Source organism: Heterodontus francisci, chromosome 16 (genome assembly GCF_036365525.1).
Source record: "Heterodontus francisci isolate sHetFra1 chromosome 16, sHetFra1.hap1, whole genome shotgun sequence".
NCBI lineage: Eukaryota > Metazoa > Chordata > Chondrichthyes > Heterodontiformes > Heterodontidae > Heterodontus > Heterodontus francisci.
The window spans coordinates 74882960-74910253 of record NC_090386.1 but is presented as its reverse complement, the minus strand read 5'-3'; the positions used below and the strand labels follow the sequence as shown (position 1 = coordinate 74910253).

The 27294-nt window shown below is 44.2% G+C and overlaps 1 protein-coding gene across 8 annotated transcripts in view; it reads left to right on the top strand.

Annotated features, from left to right (window-relative positions):
* The window catches only part of LOC137378205 (rho GTPase-activating protein 18-like), a 173679-nt gene that overhangs the window by 142788 nt on the left and 3597 nt on the right, over positions 1 to 27294 (top strand). For 6 of the 8 annotated variants that reach the window (XM_068048388.1, XM_068048389.1, XM_068048390.1 and 3 more), the window contains 4 exons: positions 5222 to 5425; positions 9898 to 10023; positions 11314 to 11477; positions 22928 to 22986. In XM_068048388.1, the coding sequence (XP_067904489.1) occupies positions 5222 to 5425; positions 9898 to 10023; positions 11314 to 11477; positions 22928 to 22986 (553 nt within the window). Of the gene's footprint in view, positions 1 to 5221; positions 5426 to 9897; positions 10024 to 11313; positions 11478 to 22927; positions 22987 to 24512; positions 24580 to 27294 lie in introns of all 8 variants that reach the window. The other 2 variants (XM_068048387.1, XM_068048386.1) reach the window with 2 other exon arrangements.

Below are 27294 nucleotides of genomic sequence, written 5' to 3'. Positions count from 1 at the left end.
CAGATGCAACTCCAGCCTTTGGCTTACTCAGTCTGAACTCCACACCACTTCACTGCTGCAGATAATGAGACAAGAAACGGAGCCAAAGGAGAGAAATGCAGGAGTTTGAGATATCTGGGAGGCAGGGATCGAGTAGGAGGTCAGGCTGAAAAATTGAGGCTGAGGTTGAGAGTGGTTCTGCCATGAACAGACAACAGGGAACTGAGCGGAGGGGGAATCTGGCCCAAATGTTGGGCTGGAGTGGGTGGGGAGAGGCTGACTGAAATGGGAGCAGGAAATAAGATGTGGGGTAAATGTGTTCAATTTGTTTTTGGACATATTGATCTCTGCTAATACTACATGATAATACTACATGTACACTGCTAACCAACAAGACTCAATAGATAATGGGCTAGATTTGCCTTCTGGAAATCTAAGTACAATGCATCCACTGGTTCCCCTTTATCCACAGCATATGTAATTCCCTCAAAGAACTCCAATAAATTGGTTAAACATGATTTCCCTTTCACAAAACCATGTTGACTCTACCTTATTACCTTGATTTTTTCTAAATGCCCTGCTGTAACGTCTTTAATAATAGCTTCTAACATTTTCCTTAAGAGAGATGTTAAGCGAACTGGCCTGTAGTTTCCTGCTTTCTGTCTCCCTCCCTTTTTGAATAAAGGAGTTACATTTGCTATTTTCCAATCTAACGGAACCTTCCCTGAATCTAGGGAATTTTGGAAAATTAAAACCAACGCATCAACTATCTCACTAGCCACTTCTTTTAACACCTGAGGATGAAGTCAATCAGGATCCAGGTACTCGTCAGCCTGCAGCTCCAACAATTTGTTCAGTACCACTTCCCCGGTGATTGTAATTTTCTGACTTCCATTTCCTGACTTACAGCTAATATTGGGATGTTACTTGTATCCTCAATAGTGAAGACCAATGCAAAATATTTGTTTATTTCATCTGCCATCTCCTTATTATCCATTACTAATTCCCCAAACTCAGTTTCCATAGGGCCAACACTCACTTTGTTAACTTTGCTTTTTAAATATCTATAGAAACTCTTACTATCTGTCTTTATATTTCTAGCTAGCTTTCTCTCGTACTCTAATTTTACCTTCCTTATCAATCTTTTAGTCATTCTTTGCTGTTTTTTATATTCTGTCCAACCTTCTGACCTGCCTCCCATCTTTGTGCAATTATATGCTTTTTCTTTAAGTTTGATACTGTCTTTAACTGTTTTAGTTAGCCACGGATGGCTGGTCCCACCCTTGAAATTTTTCTTTCTCGTTGAAATGTATCTATTCTGTGTATTCTGAAATATCCCCTGAATATCTGCCATTGCATCTCTATTGACCTATCCCTTAACCTGATTTTTCAGTTCACTTTAGCTAGCTCTGCTTTCATGCCCTCATAATTGTCCTTATTTAAGTTTAAAATGCTAGTCTTGGACCCACTCTTCTCTCCCTCAAATTGAAGGTAAAATTCAATCATATTATGATCGCTGCTACCTAGGGACACCTTAACTATGAGGTCATTAATTAATCCTATGTCATAGCACAAAACCAGGTCGCGTATAGTCTGCTCTCTGCTTGATTCCAGAATGTATTGTTTCAAGAAATTATCCTGAAATCATTCTATATACTCCTCATCTAGGCCACCTCTGCCCATCTGATTTTTACAGTCTGTATGTAGGTTAAAATCCCCCATAATTGTCAATGTACCTTTCTGGGAAGCTGCCATTATTTCTCCTCTATACCCTGTCCTACTGTGTGGTTAATGTTAGGTGGCCTGTACACCACTCCCACAAGTGACTTCTCATCTCTACCCAAACTGCTTCTACATCCTAGTCTCCTGAACTCAGGTCATCCCTTTCTATTGTGCTAATACCATCATTAATTAAAAGAGCTACCCTTCCACCTTTTTCCTAGCTTCCTGTCCTTCCTAAATGCCATGTACCCTTCAATATTCTGGTCCCAATTTATGTTGTCCTGCATCTATGTCTCTGTAATAGCTATCAGATCATACTTATTTATTTCTATTTGCGCTCTCAGTTCATCTGTTTTGTTTCGAATGCGACATGCATTCAGATTTCGAGCCTTTAGTTTTGTCTTTTTATTATTTTTGTAACCTCTAGCCTTATCTGTTGATTTACTCTTAGATTTGTATGCTCTGTCCCTTCCTGTCACAGTCTGTTTATCATTTCCCATATTAATACCTTTCTCTCTTGCCTTGTCTATACTCCTTGATTACCATATCTTCCCAAATTTGATACCTTGCCCCCACTATTCAGTTTAAAACCCTCTCAACTTCCCTAGTTATGCGGCTCGCTAGAACACTGGCCCCAGCACGGTTCAGGTTTAGACTGTCCTAATGGTATAGCCACCACTTTCCCCAGTACTGGTGCCAGTGCCCCACGAACTGGAACCCACTTCTACCTCACCAGTCTTTGAACCATGTATTAATTTCTCTAATCTTATTTGCCCTATGCCAATTTGCACGTGGTTTAGGTAATAATCCAGAGATTATTACCTTTGAGGTTCTGCTTCTTAATTTGGCACCTAGTTCCTCATATTGACCATGCAGAACCTCTTTCCTTGTCCTGCCTATGTCGTTGGTACCTACATGGACCACGATGACTGGATCCTCCCCCTCCCACTGTACGTTCCTGTCCAGCCCTGAACAGATGTCCCGAACCCTGGCTCCGGGCAGGCAACACAGCCATCTGGACTCTCGCTCTTTGCTGCAGAGAACAGTGTCAATCCTGTTAACTATACTGTCTCCTACTACCACTTTCTCCCTCCACTTCCTCCCTCCACTTTAGTGGCTTCCTGTACCATGGTGCCACGGTCAGGTTGCTCATCCACCCTGCAGCCCTCACTGTCATCCAAGCAAGCTGAAATAACCTCAAACCTGTTGGACAATCGCTGAGGCTCCTGCACTCCTGCCCTCTGGATCCCCTTACCTGCCTCAGCTGCAGCCACACTCTCCTGTCCCTGACCACTGACAAATCAGAAGACCCTATCCTAAAGGGTGTGACTGCTTTCTGATACAAAACGTCCAGGTAACTTTCCCCCTCCCTGATGTGCTGCAGTGTCTGCAGCTTGGACTGCAGTTCAATGACAAAGTAGCACTCAGTGGTAGCACTCTCACCTCTGCATCAGAAAGTTGTGGGTTCAAACCCCACTCTAGCACCCCGGCATATAAACTAGGCTGACATTTCAATCCAATACTGAGGGGAGTGCTGCACTGTTGGAGATACCATCTTTTAGATGAAGTGTTAAACTGAGGCCCTGTCTGCCTATTCAGGTAGATATTAGATCTCATGGCACTATTCAAAGAAGAGCAGGGAACTTTCTCATCTATTTATCACCCAATCATACATATGACTATATGAATTAGGAGCAGGAGTAGTCCATTCGGCCCCTCGAGCCTGCTCTGCTATTTGATAAGATCATGGTGATGTGAATGTAGCCTCAACTCTACTTTCCTGTCTGCACCCCATAATACTTGATTCCCTTGTCTATTAAGAATCTATCTAACTCAGCCTTGAATATATTCAATGATCCAGCCTCGACTGCTCTCTGAGGAAGCGAATTCCACAGACTAATGACCCTCTGTGAGAAAATATTTCTCCTCATCTCCATTTTAAATGAGACACCTCATTTTTAAACTGTGTCCCCGAGTTCTAGTCTCGCACTTACCACAGATGTACTAAAATACTAGTGGGGGCACGATGGAAAGCCCAGGGCACAGTGTCAGCTTCAAATACTCCTAGTACAGCATAGCTAGGTGCAGAATAAACTGCTGTCTACTCTGCCTGAACAAAATATGTCAGCCAGAAATTCAGAAGTTAGTGTGGCATTTTTCCATTTTTAATTTCCACATAGCTACTCTGATGGAAATTGCCAAAGTTAGTGACAATTGTGGTCAGTTTTGTCTTTATCTATAAGCTGTCAACCAGAAATTAGATCGAGGTGCTTAAACTGATTTTACATAGAACTCTTACAGCCAGTGGAGGAGATTTTCATAACATGAATCAGGCTTGGGTTAAAACCCACCACATCACCCAGAAACTGGCATTCATAATTTAGAATCTAGTATTGTGTAATATGAAAAACCTAATATAGCAATGCTAACTTCATTAGGTATTGAATCACAGAGCGACTAAAATTACACAGTTAATCTAAATCTGTTTTCTATGAAATGCAATAAATCTGACTTTAGAGTTTTAAAAAGTCAGGTTTATTGAAGTAAGAGCCAGCCTTAAAAATGGTCTTAATTGGTGTTTTAACAATTTACACTGAAGCACTTTTTAATACCAAGGTCAGTTTGGAGTAACATTAGTAGTGGCATCATCATCACCAATAACAAGTTGCTTGTGTCTATCACCTTGAACATAAGGTGCTTCACATAGGAGAAAAAAGGCAAGCAGTCGTGGAAGAATTTGGAGTAGTGATCAAAGGCTTGTTCAAATGGATGTGTTTGGAGGAGGCAGTTGAAATTCAGAGAGAAACAGCAAGCATAAGTTTTAAACTCTTCCAGAGTGAAGACTCGCCACCAATGATGGATGAAGGGGGAATAGTGGAGAAAGAATTGAAGCAGCAGAGTGCACATGGGACATAAAGGTGAAGGTAGACTAGGTCAAGGCTGTGAAAGGATTCAGTAAATTAGGATCAGGTGTTAAATTGGCAGAAATATCCAGGTGATTCTGTTGTATTCTGTCTGCAGTCTATTATCCATGAATAGTTGACCTTCCTAATATTTTATGCTAGCTGTTCTCAAACATGCAAATGCTGCTATCTTTTCCCATTTTTGGTCCTTTGGCTGCACCTCCAATGAGCCAGACATTATTTGAATTGCTGAGTTTGACTTTCAACTTTTCGAATTCTTCTCAAGTTGAGCACAATAGCTGAGATATGCAGCATGGTCACTGAGCAAACTGGATTATATGAAATATCAAAATGGTTATATAGTGCCTTTATGAGTGTTTAAAATTTACTTTGTAAAGATTGCAGGGTTAAAAATTACAAGCTATTGTTCTTCTACAAATTCTTAATGAGCTCACACCAATTTCATCTCTATGATTTAATACAGCTCGTAATCTGTATGTGAACACTACTGATTGTAATATCTACTCCATCATGTCTACTTATGGTGCTTATCTGTGGCAGTTACAGAACTAATGAGTTACTGTTCTATATCTAACCAAATGTTCTACTTTCTGCAGTTTCTGTTGGAGTTTCTTCGCAAAGTGATTGATAAAGAGAAGAAAAACAAAATGAATCTCTGGAATGTTTCCACAATAATTGCCCCTAACCTCTTCATGCATAAAGGAATTCCAAACAAAACTGATGGCAATGAGAAGCAGCAGGCAGAAAAAGCTGCAAATGTTGTCCGAATGCTCATCCACTATCAGGACCTTCTCTGGACGGTACATTAACTTTTTGGACACTAAAATGAAAAAGTATTTGACTACACAATTCGGTTGCATAACATTTTCGCCACATCAGTTGGTGTTTCGGATCCAGAATGGCTTCCGTGGTGCACAAACACTTTTAGTGCTGAGCTTGTGTGGCAGCAAGCTGAACTTGTATAATTCAGTCCGAGCTTCCACTGCAGCACTTAGATGTTAGGTGGCTCTCCTTGTGCTGAAATATAAGCTGAGACATTGGCCATCATGGTTGGGTCTGCAAATATTCTCATGGAGTTGGTTACCACTTCCTTGCTGGAAAGGATGAACTCCAAGCTCTGTGCAAAGCCATGTTCTAAGTTGGTGTTGGACTCCATCCAGGCTTCTTCACATTCACCGCAGGCTTTCTGTCAGCTCTGCCAATGCACCAAGCATTTCATTGTGCGTACTTTTTTCTGTAGGCAGCCTCATTGAAGTCCTCAACTGAGTTCGCTGTGACAGAACTGGTGTGTGATCTCACCTTCTGGCGAGCTGGCACCTGTGCTACTCTTGTCCCCTGCCCTGCCTGCAGGCCACTTTTGCCCACTGTCTCGCCATGTAGAGATCCTGCCTCTAAGCTATCCTGTAAAGTATGCATGCACAGTGTCATCATCTGAGCTGACTGCTGCAAGTTGAGATTGAGTGACAGTATTTCTTCATCAGCACTGTATTCATGCTCTTCCACTACTTCTTGGCCAGGTGGCAGTTCTTGGGTACCTGAAAGGAGAAAGGCACAGGGGTAAGGTTTTGGTGAGGGGAGGTGGAAAATGCAAGAGGTGCATGTGTACACCATCTGCAGCTTGTAACTTAGAAGTGATTATGGGATCAGTGGGAAGTGGGATGTGAGAAGGAGGATTAGGTATGCGCATACCTAATGGCGCTTTCATGGTTTCAGCCCTGCCACTGGCCACGGCCCCAGTTATGGCTGCTCCAGTGTTGGTGAGCACCGTCTCACGGTTAGGATCATGCTTGTTCCCTGCCGGTTAGGTGCTGCTGCCTCCAATTATGGGCCACTTTGTCTTGCAAGAGAGAGGAAAGTGTATCAGTAACTATAGTGCAATCTGTTTGGGCAATGTGCCTGTCATGGTTGAATAGCTGGCACTGTGTGCAAGCTGTGAGATGTGGGTGTGAGGCTTGCAGCAGTGTTTAAGTGTGCGAGGATGAAGTAAAACAAATGAATGTAAGGTATGAGTTGTGGTTGTTAGAGAATATTGGCAGCTGAGTGAAGTGGGGTAGTGGTGGTGTGCAGCCTGTGAGGCTAGTGGTTCAGTTGTAAGGATCTGGCATTTGAAAGTGAATTCAGTAATCTTGACCTCTCATGTGAGGTCATTAATTTTCTTGTGGTACTGCACCCAGGTGACTGCAATGGCTATCTGCTTTCATTACCTTGTCAGAGTTTGTCTGGAGGGTCTCTTGGCTCCCTGTGGCCGAAGGACATTTCTCCTCCTCTCCACATCCTGCACCAAGGCTTCCAATGCTGCAGCAGAGGACCTTGGAGCAGCTGGAATGCACCTCCCCTATAACGAAGTGCAGGCTAGCTTTAGTTGGTGCTGGATCTCCTGCTGAAGCATACAGCCACTTGACAACGTGTTTGCATGCAGTTATCATATAAATCAGAAAGCGTCAAAAACTGTGTGCGTTGTCCACATCGGAAGGAACGGGTGTGGGCCAATCATACATTGTGGTCCTCGTGCTTGTTTCACAGAGCAATCAAATTTTTCCTCCTTTAACTTGGAACTATATTCATTCTGAAGGAATTGCTATGTGCTTGCTTATTTTGCTATTTTTTAATTTTGGTTCAGAACACTTTCTATTTAAAGTTGGAAAGAAGTAAAACTGAGTTATGCATACAAGAATATATTTATGCTGCTACTTTTGTGTCACTGTGAATTGGTTCAAAGTGCTACAAGTCTCCCTGGAGCAAGCTGTCTTGCATGTCATCCTGACACTGCACAGAAAACTTCAGTGCTGCATCAAACCTTTTTTTTATGCATTCATGGAATGTGGGTGTTGCTGGCTAGGCCAGCATTTCCAGTTCAAATAATAGCCTGGTATAGAGTTGAATCCCCTGAACAGTTCATAAATTGAAGTGTAAAATGCATGTTCATTTGAAACTTAGCACCCAGCCGCAGACCTCTGCACAGGAGTGTATGGACGCATGCATAGAGGTATCTCCTAAGCTATGGCAACACAAATAAAGTATTGCTGGCTGAAAATCAATCTCAGATGAATTATTGCAGCTTAAAGACCACAGATAAACATAATATTCGCGATACGAACATGCATACAAACATACGAATTAGGAGCAGAAGTAGGCCATTCAGCCCCTCTAGCCTGCTCTGCCATTCAATAAGATCATGGCTGATCTCTTTGTGTCTTGAATTCCACACTCCCATCTAACTCTGATAACCTTTGATTCCCTTGCCTAACAAGAATCTATCAACCCCTGCCTTAAAATTATTCAATGACCCTGCCTCCACCAGCTTCTGAGGCAGAGTTTCAAAGTCGCACAATGCTCTGAGAGAAAAAAATTCTCCTCATCTCTGTCCTAAAAGGGCGACTGCTAATCTTAAAGCAGTGCCCCTTAGTTCTGGACTCCCCCACAAGAGGAAACATCATTTTCACATCCACCTTGTCAAGACCATTCAAGATCTTAAATGCTTCAATCAAATCTCCCCTCACTCTTCTAAACCCCAGTGAAAACAAGAGCCCAGTCTGTCCAACTTTTCCTCATAAGACAACCTGCTCATTCCAGGTATCAATCTAGTAAACCTCCTCTGAACCGCCTCCAACACTTTCACATCCTTCCTTAAATAAGGAGACCTAAACTGTATATAGTATTCAAGATGTGGTCTCACCAATGCCCTGTATAACTGAAGCATAACATCCTACTTTTAATTTCGATTCCTCTTGTAATAAAGGATAGCATTCCATTAGCCTTCTTTATTACTTGCTGTACCTGTATACTAACTTTTTGTGACTCATGCACTAGAACACCTAGATCTCGCTGCACCTCAGAGTTCTGCAAGCATTCTGCATGAAAGTAGTACTCTGCTTTTTTTATTCTTCCTGCCAAAGTGAACAACTTCACATTTTCCCACATTATACTCCTTCTGCCAGATTTTTGCCCACTAACTCTACCTATCTATGTTGGTCTGCAAGCTCCTTATGTCCTCTTCACAACAGACTTTCCTACCTATCTTTGTGTAATCTGCAAATTTAGCTACCATGCCATCGCTCCCCTCATCTAAGTCATAGATATAAATTGTAAAAAGTTGAGGCCCCGGTACAGACCCCAGCGGGACTCCACTCGTCACATCCTGCCAATCAGAAAATGACCCATTTATGCGCACTCTCTGTTTTCTGCCAACCAGCCAATCTTCCATCCATGCTAATATGTTACCCACTACACCATGAGCTCCAACTTTGCGCAATAACCTTTTTTATGTGGCACCTTGTCAAATGCCTTCTGGAAACCAGCATGTCAACAGGCTCCCCTTTATCCACGGCACATGTTACTCCTTCAAAGAACTCCAATAAATTGGTTAAACATGGGGCTGAATTTTATGATTGCGCCGCAGTTCACGGTAGTGCACTGTAAAAACGGTGTGCAAGTCACGCGGATGCGCATCCCTGAGCCCCCGCGGTTTTATGCGCGGGGACTTATTTAAATAGAGGGGGTGGAGCACCCTCCCCTGATGATGTTAGGGGGCAGCTGATTCACCGAGGTACCCCACACTGGTAATATGCGGTGGGCCCTTCTCGACGTCGTGGGTCGAGGCAGGCCTCTCCCCGCAGGATTTTACCGGCCCCCGCGCCGTGACCCACAGTGTCGAGGGGCCAGTAAAATTCAGCCCATGATCTCCCTTTCACAAAACCATGCTGACTATTCCCGCTTACCTTGAGTTTTTCTAAGTGCCCAGCTATAGCCTCCTTAATGTTCGATTCTAACACCTTCCCCACGAAAGACATCAAGCTAACTGGCCTATAGTTACCTGTTTTCTGCCTACCCCACCCGCCCCCCCCCCCCCCCCCCACCTCTTCTTGAATAGAGGGGTTATATTTGCTATTTTCCAGTCTGATGGAACCTTTCCAGAATCTAGCGAATTTTGAAAAATTAACTCCAACACATCTACTAACTCATTAACCACCTCTTTTAAGACCCTAGGATGAAGCCCATCAGGACCCGGGAATATGTCAGCCCGCAGCCCCATCAGTTTGGTCAGTACAGCCAAAGGATAACAGGAAAACACGGCAAAATAATTAGTTGTGACCTAATTATTTCCAGAATTTAAATATGTTCAGATTAAAATGTGTGATTTAAACAAAAGAATGAATTGTTAGGAATGTTCTGAATTTATTTTTGCCTATACCGGAAGTGTTAAATGAAAGACTGAGAAATGTTTCACTAACCACCACCCCACCCCACCCACCCCGCAATTCTTGTATTGTAGATTCCATATTTCCTTGTGGCGCAGGTGAGAAAACTGAATGAAAACAGCATTAAGAAGTATGATAAGCGTCTAAAAAATCTGCTGAAGAAGATTCACACTGACAAGCATGACAAGCAACATGTAGAAGTGCGTATGTGCAGCTCAAATTTGCATTCCAGTTTACATTTTCTTTGCAATAATTACTTTAATACAGAGGAGCCTTTACAATTAGATTTCTCTTTATTTCCAAGTGTATGAGGTTATAGCGGTGAGATTAGCATGTCTGTGTTTAATCCCATTCGTAACAGCTGTCCTTGCCAAAATTGCCACTGTTCTACGTAAAATAAATCTTGTGCAATTTCTGGGCTGTTGTGGTTTATAATACTTGTTACTTTTTGATCAAAATAGTATTTAATGAGGAAAGAACATTGAAGAAGAAATGCTTCCCATTGAGTGTGCTCCCTCACATAGTTTATCCAAATTTGTTATTTTTCCTACCTGATATATTTAAGTTTTTCTCAAAACTAGAAACCTGAGGAAAGAAAACATGTGGGCCTAACATCCCGGGGTAAGTGCCTGGATGTGGCTACCTGTGATCTCTAGCACTGACCCTCATCGGGTTTGGCAGAGTCAGGGAGGGGTCACTTCATTTAAATCATATAGGCACCCCTGGGGGGGCCACACCTTAAGCATCTGCCTGCTTGAGGAGGCTTCAAACTGCAGTGGAATGTTGCAGGGGTGAGGCCTAGGGCATTCTTCCAGAAATTTTTGCCATCAGTCTCTTTTGTAAGGAAGTCAAAAATCCATTGAAATTGTTTACTCCTTCGAGGATCAAGGACCCATCCCTATGTGGCCCAATGGACACCAGTGCACCGCCTAGTGCATCTCAGGCTGGGACCAAGGAAACACTCAGACTGGGAGTGCCACACACCCTCTTGCCTTGCTGGCTTTATTTGGGATGAGTAAAGGCTCTCGCCCCAACAAAGACCCATGAAAACTGCTGTGGAAGGCTTGACCCTGGCAAATCTAGGGCACAACTTAATTTGCAACCCTTCTTCCAGTTATTGCAGGCGTGTGGTAGAAAGACCAAAGATTTTTGGCCATGTTGACTTGGGTTTCCCAGTTGGAAGAGGTCAACTGTATCGATACGTTGACCAGATCAATTCTTGGGCAGCAGCCATTGTGAGAATATGAATTGATGTACTTCTCAATGCTGGATTGCAGTCCCAAAGTATTATTTTGATGGCTCAAAAATTTCCTGTAATATTGGTAAACTGTGCATATATACTGACTATTATCTTTTGTGTGTATATCTACACTTATCTAGGTATATATTTATTTACTTGCATATTTATGTAAAAAAGTCACCACCAACAATATGATGGTCATTATAGTTTCTTAGACAGTTAAATGAAATTAAGCATCTTTTTATCTCAGCAACAGTTGAATAAGGCGATAAAAATTCAAGCCCCCCAATTGTTGAAGGATACACTCGAGGTTCAACTGAATTCTAAAATTACAGTTCGGGATCTTGTGGCTCAGTTTCAGAAGCAATTAAGCTGCAGTAATTTGGATGCCACAAATGCTGATTTCACAAAACGGTAATGAGCTTTTTTTCTCATTGCACAAGTATTCATGTTCATGCATTTTGCTGAGCAGAAGTGGATTGTATTATTGATACAGATTTAGTAAGCTATTAACTTAATTAGCTATCATTTGCACAATGGCTTGGATTTTGTGGTCAGTGTTGAGGGAATGGAACTTGTCGTTTACTACGCTTACAGCTGCCCACAGAGTTTTTGCATGCTTATGAGCAGAGACATGCATTGGGGATCTCATCCATCTCGAAGCCCTCGACAAAGGATCTGTGATATTTGTGAGCAGGGCAAGAAAGAGCAAGGATCATCAACCAATCAGATTAAAGAATCCTCACTGAGACATGCAGGGTCTAAACCAAGAGGTATAGAGCAGGAATTATTAAATAGATTTAAATCGTATACAGAAGGCAAAATAAAACTTGGAAGAGCTGGAAGGTGATTGATTGGTGAGTTACTGCTGTTAGGGAATAGCCCTAAATAGCTGGGTAAGTAGCTAAGGTAAGAAAGGTTTACAGTTTTTTTTCATATATAGTAAGTAGTGTTTTTTTAGGGAGTTCAGTAGTAACGAGGACCAGGGAAGAAGGGCCTTAGAGTAATTGATATTATTTGATATTAAGATCTTCCAAAAGGTTTAATTTAAAGGATTAAGTCATGGCAGGAGAGCTCAAAGCCGTGCTGTGCTCCTTATGCTCCATGTCGGAAGCTGGGGACATTTCCAGTGCCCGGGACTGGCATGTGTGCAAGATGTGTCTCCAGCTGCAGCTCCTGGAAGCCTGGGTTTCAAAGCTGGAGCGGCAGCTAGGGACACTGTGGACCATCCACGAGGTGGAGAGTATCATGAATAGCACATATAGAGAGGTGGTCAGACCACAGGCTCAGACTCCACAGGCAGGAAGGGAATGGGTGACCGCCAGGCAGAGCAAGAGGACTAGGTGGGAAGTTCAGGAATCTCCTGTGGCTATTCCCCTGCAAAACAGATATACTGCTTTGGATACTGTTGGGGGGAAATAGCCTCTCAGGGGAAAGCAGCAACAGCCCAATTTGTTGCACCACGGTTGGCTCTGCTGCACAGGGGAGAAGTAAAAAGTGTGGGAATGCAATAGATATAGGGGGTTCAATTGTAAGGGGAATAGATAAGCATTTCTGTGGCCACAAAAGAGACTCGAGGATGGTATGTTGTCTCCCTGGTGCTAGGGTCAAGGATGTCTCAAAGCGGTTACAGGACATTCTGAAGGGAGAGGGTGAACAACCAGTGGTCGTGGTACACATTGGTACAAACGACATAGGTGAAAAAAAAGGATGAGGTCCTAAAAGCAGAATATAGGGAGCTAGGAAGTAAGTTGAAAAGCAGGACCTCAAAGGTAGTGATCTCAGGATTACAACCAGTGCCACGTGCTAGTCAGAGTAGAAATAGCAGGATATATTGGATGAATACGTGGCTGAAGAGATGGTGTGAGGTGGAGGATTTTAGATTCCTGGGACATTGGGACTGGTTCTGGGGGAGGTGGGACCAGTACAAACTGGACGAGTTACACCTGGGCAGGACCGGGACTAATGTCCTAGGGGGAGTATTTGCTAGAGTGGTTGGAGAGGGTTTAAACTAATATGGCAGGGGGATGGGAACCTTTGCAAGGAGTCCAGAGGAGGGGGGATCAAAGACAAGAACAAAAGACAGTAAGGGGAATAAGAAAAGTGATAGGCAGAGCAATCAAGGGCTAGAATCAAACAGGGCCACAGTGAAAAATAGTGGGAAGGGGACAAGTAATGTTAAAAAGACAAGCCTTAAGGCTTTGTGCCTTAACGCACAGGGCATTCGCAATAAATTGGGTGAATTAATCGCGCAAATAGATGTAAAGGGGTATGATATAGTCGGGATTATGGAGACATGGCTGCAAGGTGACCAGGGATGGGAAGTGAACGTCCAGGGGTGTTCAGTATTTAGGAAGGACAGACAAAAAGTAAAAGGCGGTGGAGTTGCATTGCTGGTTAAAGAGGAAATTAACTCAATAGTGAGGAAAGCTATTAGCTCTGACGATGTGGAATCTGTATGGGTAGAGCTGAGAAACACTGAGGGGCAAACTGATGGTGATGTTGGGAATGGCATTAAACAGGAAATCAGAGACACATGAGAAAAAGGAACATCTGTAATTATGGGTGACTTTAATCTGCATATAGATTGGACAAATCAAATTAGTCACAATACCGTAGAGGAGGAATTCTTAGGAGTGTATACGGGATAGTTTTCTGGACCAATACGTTGAGGAACCAACTAGAGAACAGGCCATCCTAGACTGGGTATTGTGCAATGAGAGAGGAATAATTGACAACCTAGTGGTGCGAGACCCCTTGGGGATGAGCGACCTTAATATGATAGAATTCTTCATCAAGAGAGTGACGTAGTTGATTCTGAGACGAAGGTCCTGAATCTTAGTAAAGGAAACTACGAAGGTATGAGGCGCGAGTTGACTATGACGGATTGGGAAACGTTACTTAAAGGGATGACGGTGGATAGGCAATGGCAAACATTTAAAGAGCGCATGGATAAACTGCAACAATTGTTTATCCCCGTCTGGCGCAAACGTAAAACAGGGAAGGTAGCCAAAATGGCTTACAAGGGAAATTAGAGATAGCATTAGATCCAAGGAAGAGGCATATAAATCTGCCAGAAAAAACAACAGACCTGAGGATTGGCAGCAGTTTAGAATTCAGTAAAGGAGGACCAAGGGATTGACTAAGAAGGGGAAAATAGGGTACGAGAGCAAGCTGGCGGGGAACATAAAAACTGACTGTAAAAGTTTCTATCGGTATGTGAAGAGAAAAAGATTGGTGAAGACAAATGTAGGTCCCTTACAGTCAGAAACAGGGAAATTTATTATGGGGAACAAAGAAATGGCTGACCAACTAAATGCATACTTTGGTTCTGTCTTCACAAAGGAGGACACAAATATCATACCAGAAATGTTGGGGAACACAGGGCTTAGTGAGAGAGAGGAACTGAAGGAAATCAGTATTAGTAGAGAAATGGTGTTGGGGAAATTGATGGGATTGAAGGCTGATAAATCCCCAGGGCCTGATGGTATGCATCCCAGAGTACTTAAGGAAGTGGCTCTCGAAATAGTGGATGCATTGGTGGTCATCTTCCAAGATTCTATAGACTCTGGAACAGTTCCTACAGATTGGAGGGGAGTTAATGTAACCCCACTATTTAAAAAGGGAAGTAGAGAGAAAGCAGGCAATTATAGACCAGTCAGCCTGACATCGGTAGTGGGGAAAATTCTAGAGTCTATTATCAAAGATTTTATAGCAGAGCACTTAGAAAACAGTGGTAGAATCGGGCAGAGTCAGCATGGATTTACCAAAGGGAAATCATGCTTGACAAATGTACTAGAATTCTTTGAGGATGTAACTAGTAGAGTTGATGAGGGGGAGCCAGTGGATGTGGTTTATTTGGACTTTCAGAAGGCTTTCGACAAAGTCCCACATTAGAGATTAGCATGTAAAATTAAAGCGCATGGGTTTGGGGGTAGTGTATTGCGATGGATAGAAAATTGGTTGGCAGACGAGAAACAAAGAGTAGGGATAAATGGGTCTTTTTCCAAATGGCAGGCAGTGACTTGTGGGGTACCGCAGGGATCGGTGCTAGAACCCCAGCTATTCACAATATATATTAATGATTTAGATGAGGGAACTAAATGTAATATCTCCAAATTTGCAGATGACACAAAGCTGGGTGGGAGGGTGAGTTGTGAGGACTATGCAGAGAGGATTCAGGGTGATTTGGACAAGTTGAGTGAGTGGGCTAATGCATGGCAGATGCAGTATAATGTGGATAAATGTGAGATTATCCACTTTGGTAGCAAAAACAGGAAGGCAGATTATTATCTGAACAACTATAAACAGAGAGGGGAATATGCAGCGAGACCTGGGTGTTGTCGTACACCAGTCTCTGAAGGTAAGCATGCAGGTCCAACAGGCGGTAAAAAAGGCAAATGGTATGTTGGTCTTCGTAGCAAGAGAATTTGAGTACAGGAGGAGGGATGCCTTGCTGCAATTATACAGGGCCTTGGTGAGGCCACACCTGGAATATTGTGTGTAGTTTTGGTCTGAGGAAGGATGTTCTTGCTATAGAGGGAGTGCAGCAAAGGTTTACCTTGAGAGATACAGATCTGAAACAGGCCCTTCTGCCCACCGAGTCTGTGCTGACCATCAACCACCCATTTATACTAATGCTACATTAATCCCATATTCCTACCACATCCCCACCTTCCCTCAATTCCCCTACCACCTACCTATACTAGGGGCAATTTATAATGGCCAATTTACCTATCAACCTGCAAGTCTTTGGCTGTGGGAGGAAACCGGAGCACCGGGCGAAAGAAGGGTGAGGGGGGGATCTCATAGAAACCTATAAAATTCTAACAGGACTTGACAAGGTAGATGCAGGAAGGATGTTCCCGATGGTGGGGGTGTCCAGAACCAGGGGTCATAGTCTAAGGATATGGGGTAAACCTTTCAGGACTGAGATGAGGAGAAATCTCTTCACCCAGAGAGTGGTGAGCCTGTGGAATTCACTACCACAGAAAGCAGTTGAGGCCAAAACATTGTATGTTTTCAAGAAGGAGTTCGATATAGCTGTTGGGTCTAAAGGGATCAAAGGGTATGGGGAGAAAGCGGGAACAGGTCACTGAGTTGGATGATCAGCCATGATCATAATGAATGGCGGAGCAGGCTCGAAGGGCCGAATGGCCTACTCCTCCTATTTTCTATGTTTCTATGTTTCTAAAGGTGGCATTAAGAGAGAGTGATAAAAGAGACAGAGAGAAAAAATAAAAAGAAAGATTTTTTAAAAGAAAACTCCATTGCTAATTAAATCTGAAGAATTTCAATTGATGAGGACTATTTCAATGCAACTTGTGGAGGAACAGTGTATCTCTGACTGCAGCTTCTGAAATTCAGCATTTAAATGCATGTGTGAAGATGCCAGAAGTTGTTATCTGAATTACTGTGTAATAATGGTAAGGGCTGTTAGTCTTAACGTTATTAACAATGCAAAATCTTGGCCAAAATAATATAGTCAGTGTTAAATTTCATGACCTAAAAAAATCCAATTTATTTATCATACTGTGGTGCAACAACATAGTTGTGACTATGGCAACAAAGAAGCAATTCGAATTGATTCATGCAGTTATTTAGAGGGTGAGAAATTGGGATGCTTTGCACCCATTTGTGAGCGCCATGAGTGCCCTTAGAGCTCCAAAATTATGTCTGCGGCACGAGTACATACTTTTGTGGTAAATTACGATGGATGCCACATTGGGGAGGGGATTAGCACATTCGCATTGAATGTCTACAGGAAGTATGCAGAGCAGGCAGATTATAACATCAATCGGTGTGCAATGCTGCTCTGATACCAACAGTGCCAGTTTGGAGCACAGTGCTCCAGGTAACACCCTCTCTTAATCTCGCACATGCATTCAGCTTCTGGAAGGACCCCCTACCAGTGCTATCCTAAAGCATTATCAGCTACTTACAGGTTACTTGCTGGTTGATTTTTTCTGGCTGTTGCTTCAATTCTTCAAGTGTTAGGTGCTTTCTATAGTTATTTAAAATTGCAAAAGTTTAGAGGAGTAGTGTGGCAGGTCCTTAGTAGGTTTTTGTTACTCCCAGATAACTGTTTACTAGTAGGCATTCCCCTTGGAATATAGCATGACATTGAGAATGAACAGAGGTCACACAGAGCAGGACAAGTTGCTAGAAGAGGGAGGAGGAGAAGGGCTCCCAGCAGGAGGCCACATCTGACCAGGGTGTTCAGGAATCAGTTGTCCTACCTGAACCTCAGCGAAGAACGGTGTGTGAAACGTCTGCGCTTCAGTAAGGGGATCCTTACTGAAATCTGCCACCTGCTGCAGCCACAACTGTAACCTCAGAGCAGGGCAAGGACCACATTGCTAGTGGCTGTGAAGACAACCATGGTGATGAACTTTTATGCATCTGGCTTCTTCAACGATGGTGCTTGATATTTTTGCAACACCTCCTGTTTGGCTTCCACTATTGTATAAGGGAGGTCACTCAAGCTCTCTACTGAATGAGAGCTAGCTACATTTCAGTCTCTTGCCAGAGAGGAGCAGGCAGAGCAAGCGGATGGCTCTGCGAGGATTGCAGGCTTCGCCATAGTGCAAGGTGCCATTGACTGCGCGCATATTGCTTTGCGGGCTCACCATATTAACGGAAAGGGTTTCCACTCTATCAAGGTCCATCTGGTATGTGATCATACACAATGAGTCATGCAGGTCAATGTCTGGTATCCTGAAGCAGTCATAATGCCTTCATTCTGTAACAGTCACTTTACCAGCTGCATTTGAATGACCATGGCAAACCAAAGTGTGGTTACTGGACGTCAAGGGCTGTCTGCTGACCACATGACTGATGACTCTGGTTTGCAACCCATGCACCCATGCATAGCATACATCAGTGAAAGCCATACTGCTATATGAAATGTGAGCACAAATTCTTAGCATGCTAAAACAACGGTTCAGCAGCCTGGACCGCTCTGGATAAACCCTATAGTGCTTGGCAGAGTGAATATCAAGATTGATGGTGGTCTGCTGCACACTGCACAACATCACAGTCATGAGAGGACACTTGCCAGTAGCTGAGGTACAGAAGAATGAGGAGAAGGAGCAGGAGCATGAGAAGGAGGAAGAGAAAGGGAAGAGGCAATCTAGACAGCTCTTGGCCAGGCCGTCCTTGAAGGACTCATCCGAGTGCGATACCAGTATGTGCAACCACAGTCTCCATTCACCAGTAGTCCCACGCCTTATCTTCCCTATGCCACTGACCACAGTGTCTGCTTGACTACAATGGAAAATAAAAGCCACCACAAAATAAATACTTGAAACCAAATTTGTAATAATAACATATTACCTTGCATACAAAAGTCAATAATCACTGTTGTACATTCCCTTCGTGCCTATCTTCCATTTGCCTTTGCCAATCCTAATGTTCTCATGCAGTGCTATCCCAGTAGCTGCAGAATGGCTGCTGACTTTTAGTGGATGAGTCTGCAGATGGTCTTGTAGGACCACCTCGAGCCTAGAAGGTCCAGCTGCGGATTGTACAATCTTGGCATAGGCAGTAGCAGTCTGAGCTGGCTGGCTGAAAGGCGCTAGTGGAGTGGCACGGGTGGGAAAATGAATACTGTCATCCTGAAAGAGGACAGCAGATTCATGCTCCATGGAACTACAGTCACCTCCTCAGGGTGATGCCTCAACAATCCTAGAAATCTGTTGGAGGACAGATTGCTGGACTGCTGTGACACCCTGCACACTGTAATCCACAGCCATGATGGCCACAATCTGATCCTCTATGGCAGCAAACTGAGCTTGCATGAGAATATTCTGAGCTCACCTGGCAGTAAACTGAGCTTGCATGACTGCAACTCTCAGACATTGGGTGACTGCTGCTTATGCTGGTTATCATGGTCGTATCCACAAGTGTGCTCACGAAGTTGGCCACCACTTCCATGCTGTAGAGGATGGGCTTCAAGCTCTGCACAAAGCCCTGTGCCAAGTTGGTGCTGGGCTCCTCCATGCTCCTTGACATTGACCGTAGGCTTTCTGGCAGGCCTCACAATACACCAGGCATTTTGTTGTGCATACCAATCAGTGTTTTACTGTAGGCTTCCCCATCCAAGTGCTCTGAGTTCTCTGTAGCAGAGTTTATGTACGACCTTACCCTCTGGGAAACTAGTACCTGTACTATCCTTTCCAACTACTCTGGCTGCCGCCACTCATACCCAGTGTGTCCACTTGCGGATCCCACCTCCGTGCAATCCTCTAAATTACACGTAGTCTCAGTATTTTGAACTGGTGGCTGCGAGTGTGAAATTGAATGATGGCATGTCTTCTTCATCCCTGTCTTCTTGGTGTTTCTCCACTGTCTGGCACAGTTGCACTTCTTGGGTGCTTGAAAGGAGGAACTCACAAGGCCAAGGTGGGTGTGGGTAGGTAGTTTGGGGAAGTAAGAGGTGCATGCATACACCATCTGCAGCTTGAAAATCAGAAGAGACTGTGGGATGAGCGGGGGTGGGTGGTGGGGGGGTTGTATGTGAGATGGACAATGAGGTATAAGATACTGCCATCTTCGATGCTTTCAGCCCCGCCACTGGGCATGGCCGCAGCAATGGGCATCCCAATAATGGTCAGCAGTGTTTCCTCCATGGAATTTAGGAAGATACCAATTGAATGCAACAGGACATAGATAGGCTAGCAGAATGGTCAGGCAAGGGTCAGATGGATTTAATACCGAGCAGAGAAGTTTTGGCAGAAGGGATATGGAGAAGCAATATAGACTTAATGGCACAGTCCTAAAGAGTGTGCAGGAACAGAAGGACCTGGGGTGCGTATGCATGGATCTTTGAAGGTGGCAGGACATATTGAGAGAGTGGTTAGTAAAGCATATGGGATCTTGGGCTTCATAAATAGAGGTAATGAGCACAAAAGCAGGAAGTTATGCTGAACCATTATGAAGCTCTGGTTAGGCCATAGCAAGAGTATTGTGTCCAGTTCTAGTCACCACACTTTAGGAAGGATGTGAGGATCCTTGGAAGAGTGCAGAGGAGATTTACCATAATGGTTCCTGGGATGAGGGAATTTAGCTACAAGGTTAGGTTTGAGAAGCTGGTGTTGTTCTCCTTGGAGCAAAGGAAGTTGAGGGGAGATTTGATAGATTTAGCACAAGATTATGACAGATTTAGATAAGGTAGACAAAAAAAGCAGTTCCCATTGACTGATGGTACAAAGACTAGGGGACAGAGATTTAAGGTTTTGGGCAAGAGATACAGGGGGATGTGAGGGAGAAGCTTTTAACGCAGTGAATGATAATGACCTGGAAATTTATGCCTATAAGGTTGGTGGAAGCAGAGATGATCAATGATTTCAAAAGAAAATTGGATGGGCACTTGAGGGAAATAAACTTGCAGGGCTATGGGGATAGAATGGGGGATGGTACTGACTGGATTGCTCTACTGTGAGCTGGCATAGACTCGATGGGCTGAATAGCCTCCTTCTGTGCCATTATGACTCTATGACATGCAAGGTGCCTGTTCCCCTCCAGCTCACTCCTGCTGCCTCCAGTTGTGTACCACCTTTTCTTGCCAGAGTCTGTTTGGGTGATGTGGCTTTCATGGATGGGAAGCTGGCAGTGTGTGCATCCTGTGAGATGTAGCTGTCAGGCTTGCAGCAGTGCTAAGTTTGTGAGGGTACGAGTTCTGTTTGATAGAGATTGGTGGCAGGTGAGTGATGGTGGTAAGGTGAATTGAGCAATGTTTGAGGCTTGTGATGCAGTTGGTGGGATATGGCATTTGAAGATGCATTCACTGAACTTGACCACTCGTGCAAGATCTTGAACTTATTGCACTGCATCCAGGTTCTTGGGGCTTGAGTCCTGGCATTGATCTCCATAATTATCTGCCCCCAATGCCTTTTGACCATGGGCCGGATTTTATTCTGGCGAGGATGTCCCAGCGGCAGGCCGGAAGGCAGGGGAGATCCCGCCTCAGCCCTCCATCGGACCCCCAGTGCTATTTAATGACGGGCCGGCAATTAACTGCCTACCGTCGGTTCAAGGAACAAGCACTTGCCTCCAGAGCTGCCAGCCAGTTGGAAAGCTGGTAGCTTTACAGTACCTGCAGCACCACTAGGAGCAGTAGCCACTGCCGGTACTGCAGGAGGCCCTTCAGAGGAAAAGAGTGATAAAGACCTCAGGAGAGGTAAGTGGGGTCACCAGGGCCATTCAGGCAGGTCCTGACGATGGGTGGGTGGAGGGGTTGTCAGTGAGGGTGGGGGGAGGGTATTTCTGGGGGAGTGGAGGGGAGCATCCATCGCCGTGGGGTGGGGGGTGTCCTCAGTGGCCATGGATTACTCCCAAAAGAGGGACCCTCCTCCAATCCCCCTAGGAAGCTGCCAGGTTTTAACTGGTGGCATCTCCATGTGGCAACTCGCCCCTCTACCTTCCATTAAATTGATTTGGAAGTGAGAGGAGGCCCTTAAGAGGCCATTAATTAGCCACTTAAGGGCCTCCATTGGCCTCTGGGCAAGAAGGCCATCATCAGCTGTCCTTACACCAGACTTAATTTGAAGGCATCAGGAAGGTGACTGCAGTCCACCCCCCCCACCATCCCATGCAATTTTATGGCCCCTCCCCTCCACCTCTGATCAGTCCCATTTGTCTGGAGGGCCTCCTGGCCCCCTATGGATACAGGACATATCACATCCTTTCCACCTCCTCCACTAATGCTTCCAGCACAGCACTCAAAATCCTTGGAGCTTGGTCTGTCCCTTGTTGTGCCATTCTTCAACTTCACAGGTCAGATTTAGTTCCTGCACAGCTGCCAGCACCTGCTCTAGCCAAATTGCACCTCCCCTTTAAGAGGTGCAGACTAGCTTTAAGCATTGGCCCCCTGCTGATATGTCCAGCCAATCAACTGTGCGGTTAGTACTGGCTGGATGCTGAAATCATTGAAAGAGCAGGTGGCATAAAGTTGGCGTGCTGCCTGCATCTCAATCAACAGGCACGGGTTAATCCACCATCAAAATCCCCAAGTCCGTTTTTGGGTGCCTAAAGTGTCTAAACCTTTTGTCAGCAATTTTCCAACTGGTAGCCACATTGTTCATTAGAAAATGGACAGTCAGTTATTGAAAGTCAGATTAGCGGTTGGTGAGCGGTGCTAGGGTGGATGTGTCTGATAAATAGATGGGTCGGCTGTAATTTAACAAATACCTCAAAATAATATGTAATCAACATTCTAACAGCTCTTATCCAAGTTAAACAAAGGATAATAAATGCTGCTGTTATGTGCTGCTTGTGTCAGCACAAGTGAAGCACTTGAAATAACACGGCCTCGCTGACTTTAGCAAGGTCACGTTATTAGTACTCAGTAGGTGTTCCAGCTTCCCCTGAAAATTGGAGCACCACTATTTAATCAATTTTCATGTGCTTGCAGTCGCATGGAGTTGATGGTGCTCTGAATTTCAGAACCAGAAGAGTAGATATATGCAGGAGCATAATATGGCTATGTAAATATCCAGGCTACATCTACCAGCTCCAGAGGTTAGTCTTGTGCCAGTAAGTATCTATAAGGCAGTTTCAGCAGAAATCATGCCATTGAGAAGTCATAACCAGCAATGAGATTTAAGTCACTGTATGATTTTTAACTGTTCTACAAGAGCCAGAACAACATTTGCTGGGCCATTGCCTTGGATATGATTCAGTGAAAGTGGAGTTCAGTGTTCCAAACTTCATTCCACATTCATAAAAATAGAAATGTAACTTCAGCATAGAAATCATTGTATAATCAGAATGCAAGTAAAGATTTTATTTTCAATCATTAATCATTGTTGTTGAAACATAATAATCCAACATTACTGAGAATTATATTTTTTCCTTCTTTCTAGAAGCAATGGTTCCACAGATTATCCAGAGTTCTGCTTGTATGAAGTGGGTGGTAATATAGGTGGGTAATGCATCAAATGTTATTTTAAACATCAATATTTTTATGGCATTCTTAGGTTAAGATGGGTGAAGTCACTATAATAAAGTGGTAGTGGACAAATTAGATTCTACCACAATATTTAGAATTACCATTGTATTGGCAAGCCAAACAACAGAAACATAAAATATGTTTTTAATGAAAATTCTGCTCTATTTCTGTTGGCAACAATATAAAGTTATTTCTACTGACAATAAGAGTAGCGAAAGAGATAGACAGCTAAACATTGTGATTTATTTCATGTTAAAAGATTTGTATTCCATTGCACTAAAATAATTTTTAAAATATTTAGTTAGTGATAACAGACATTTTGTTGAATTATTTTCATATGAAGATGTTTTCTTGTGCACATCCCAGATAATTTAAAAACAAAGCTAGAACCTTAATAATTATAATGTATAATACCATCATACAAATACTAAATGCATTTGCATCATATTTTAGTGCCCAATATTTTAACAGAAGCATCACTTTGAACAGGTTGCACTCCCCATCTCCTGCTAAAATAGTATTTGATAAAAGTATCCAAAATGTTTCTATAATAATATCATAGCGTAATTTCCAAATTATACGGTTTGGGGTTCAGCAGCTAAGTGTATTACCTTCAGCAATTGTGCAGGGTCTTGTAATAAAGTGAAATTCTTTTTTATTTTTTCTTCACCTGCCTGTTGTTTTCATGACTTGCCAATATGTTTTTACAAATACAAATGCAGCCTAGTGGAAACTAATAAATTGACTTCAGAAAATGCTATGACATTGCATTTAGTATTTGGGATTCATTTATGAATGAAGTTTTATTGGTAATACCTTGACTGTATTGCTGTACGAGGTAAAACATAGCTAAAAACTAATGGCTACCTAATAGTACAGCATATGACTATTGTGCAGAAATGGTGGTTCTGCACCAAAATCCTCCATTTGTTTTTACCTAATACCAAGTTTAGTCAATTAATTATCTCAAAGTGGTTCATATAATAGATTACTTATTTTAAAATTCTGGACATCCAGTGGTTTCAGTACAAATCTTACAATCAATTTAATTTTATACTTCCATCTGTGGCTGACACAAATTCTACGGACCACACGTCGCGGAGCTGTCGCGATATTAAATGCAGCAGCTCATTTAAATGCCCAGGGCGGATCTCCCACCCCAATGACGTGGAGGCAAATGGCTGTCCGTCCCCGGCAATGGTATCAGCCGCCATTGTGCAGGTGCGACACCATTTTTAAAGGGCTTTGTGCCCTTCCATTTAATTTCAATGTTTAAAGAGATAGTGATTTAAAATTGATTCCAAAAAATTAATGTTTCCAGCCCCACTCCCACCCTCCTCACTAACCTTGCAATTCATTCCTTGCCCTCTCCCCACCATAATACTTGCCCTGCCCACCTGACCTCCCCACCCCCCCAAAAGTTCATAAACCTTTAAATTCACCTCTTCCCACCATCCCCTACATCAATCAAATTTGTTTGACCCTGCTCCCCCGGACAGGGTTCCGAAGGCACGGGAATGCCAGTCACTGGCACCAATATTGCATCGGGACAGATGGCGGGAGTCGGTAAGTAATCATTAATTTTAATAAATTAACATATGCAAATTTTGATCCCATTGCCGAGTGGCGGGATTGCCACTACGAGGCCTCACTGCCACCAACAATATTGGGCCTGGCCTTCCTGGCGTTGAGGCTCGTGGTGGGGGTGGGTGGGGGGCAGCGGGTGGCGATCTGTAAAATCCAGCCCATTGCCCCTGCTGATTTTGCTGTGGTGATCCTGCCAAAATGTAATTGCACATTCTGGTGTATTTGCCTTATCAATTATTATTTTTATGTTAGGAATCTCTTTAAAATAACCAAAAAAAGCAAACTCCAGAATGTGTACTTTGGCCAAAATGTACAGGAATAATTTAATTATGATTGAAATAATTTTTGGATTAGTTTTCTGGACAATTCTTTGTCTCAGTTTGCATGAGGAGAATTAGTAGGGATATGTCTATGGGGACCCATCACACTTAAGTTGGTGCTGTCCTTATCTGGAATTGAACATCACTGGTTAGTGATCAGAGGCTGGATTTTCACACGGGGGTGGGAAATGGAAATCAGGAATAAAAACAAGAAATGCTGGAACCACTCAGCAGGTCTGGCAGCATCTGTGAAAAGAGAAGCAGAGTTAACGTTTCGGGTCAGTGACCCTTCTTCGGAAATCAGGACTGTTTTTGGTCCAGAACCCGTCCCCGAGAATAAACAGAACAGAGTCACGATTTTCATGGAGGCAAGCAACCCCCTAATTGTTGTGGAGACGGGTTTGGCGGCCAGTTAGTGGCTGCAGGGGCAGGAATTGTGGCTGGCCAGCTGAAGCGCAGTCTGATTTAAGCTCACCATGGCAGCCATTACTGTGGCTTCTGTGTGAGTGGTGATGGAGCACAGAGAAGATTCCCATTGAATCTTGGCCTGGATTGCTGTCTTCCATGATGTTGCAGGAAAGCCGGAGGCCTGGCACCAGGTTTTTCATTCAGTGACCTGAAGGTCATGCTGGAGGCTGTGAGGGAGAGGAAGGAGGTCCTCTTCCCGGAGGGCGGTAGAAGGAGGACACACATTCAGCCCAAACAGGCCTGGGTCGACATTACAGCCAGAGGCAGCAGCAGAAGCATTGTAAGGGGAACCTGGATCCAGTGTTGCAAGAAGTTCAATGACCTGATATACTCTGGCAAGGTGAGTGCAGCCACCCACTTTCGGAATGGTCCTCTGAGTATTCGCCCTCTAGCAGACACATCAGCTGAGGAGCTTCAGGGTGCATGCTGCTCCTGAAAATGGGAGGATTGTGTGACCAGGACACTTAATGACCACTCAGAATGGCTCAGAGCCATAATTCTGCTGAGGACCTGCCAGCACTGATACATGAAAGGGCCCAAACAGGCGGAGGGCTACCATACTTTCAAATAATAATGGTAATGGAGGATCATGTAATGGAGATAGCCAAGATCACAGATCAGGAGGAAGTCTTGCCTGGTGAAATGGACATTCATGATGGAAGTGGTGTTTACGAAGGGCAAAACGCTCATTAAGGAAATGCATTGCACTCCACCCTGTCCAACTGCATGCTGAATATTGAGTTGCACTGGGAAGCTTCAGCACTGCAGAGGCTTTCGCTTTCCCAAGGCTAGTTCTCAAATCTCTTCTTATGTCTCCCACAAGTGCAGACGTCCAATTCTTGAGACCTTCTCCCTCTCAGTCTGCGGATGTCACCAAGAAGCCAAAGAAGCACTGTTACACCTCTGAAGCGCACCATCAACCAGTGCAGATACTCCCACCTCGGTGGGTCCTCATGTGCATTTAGTTAGGGTGGCACTGGGTGAGGAGCACAGCATTAGGAGGAGGTGCCTGAGGCAGAGGGAGCTGTGGGCATCCCCCTTGGAGGAGAGAGGACAGGCACAGTCCTGTTCAGGTGGGCCTCAGAAGTCACAGGAAAGGAGGCTTTACCTAGACCAGCAGCAGGAGATGTGCGTCCACATGTCAAAGTTCTATGCCTCAGTGCGGGGTCATCAGCAGAGAATGGAGGAATCCATTCAGTTTATGTGTGTCACCACGGCTCAGGGCTTTGAGCGCAGGAGCTCCTCTGATAAGAGAGTGCTCAACTTCTTGGAGAGCCATATGCAGCAGTACCTGCATGCAAGAACTGCGCACTGGCATACACCGGATGCATGCCACACTGTGTGGCCTGGACCGGTCAGTGGCGCACAGATGTTTGGAGGGGTTGCCAGTTGCACCACAGCTGGTGCTCCCCTCTGGTCATCCAGATCTCCTGCCAAGAGCTGACGATGTTACCAAGGAATGGGTGCCACCCCTCATGGTGTGCCATCATCATGCTCGGTCTCCTTGGCTCCTATGACAGTGGAAGGACAAGTGATGGAGGCTGCTCTGGCAGTGAGGCAGTTGTAGCAGCCTCTGGAGATGCCCCACAGGCATCTCCACAATGAGGACAATTGCCATGTGCATCACAGCTGCAAACAGAAACAAGTGATCAGGCTGCTTTCACCTTCTCCTAGGCCACAGGTTGGAGCACTGTGTAGAAGTGGCTGAGTGCGGAGGTCACCGCATTGCACAAAGCACTGAGTGGATCGCTGAGGTGTCTTTTTACTGTTCGGTGCACTGTTTTCCTTTCCGAGCACTCTGTTAATAAACTCTTTAAGCCACATGTCTGAGTCTCCTTTTACTGATGACGGGACAAGAAAAGAGGAATAAGGTGGTGACGGAGATCAAGGGTTCCTCAATGGAGAC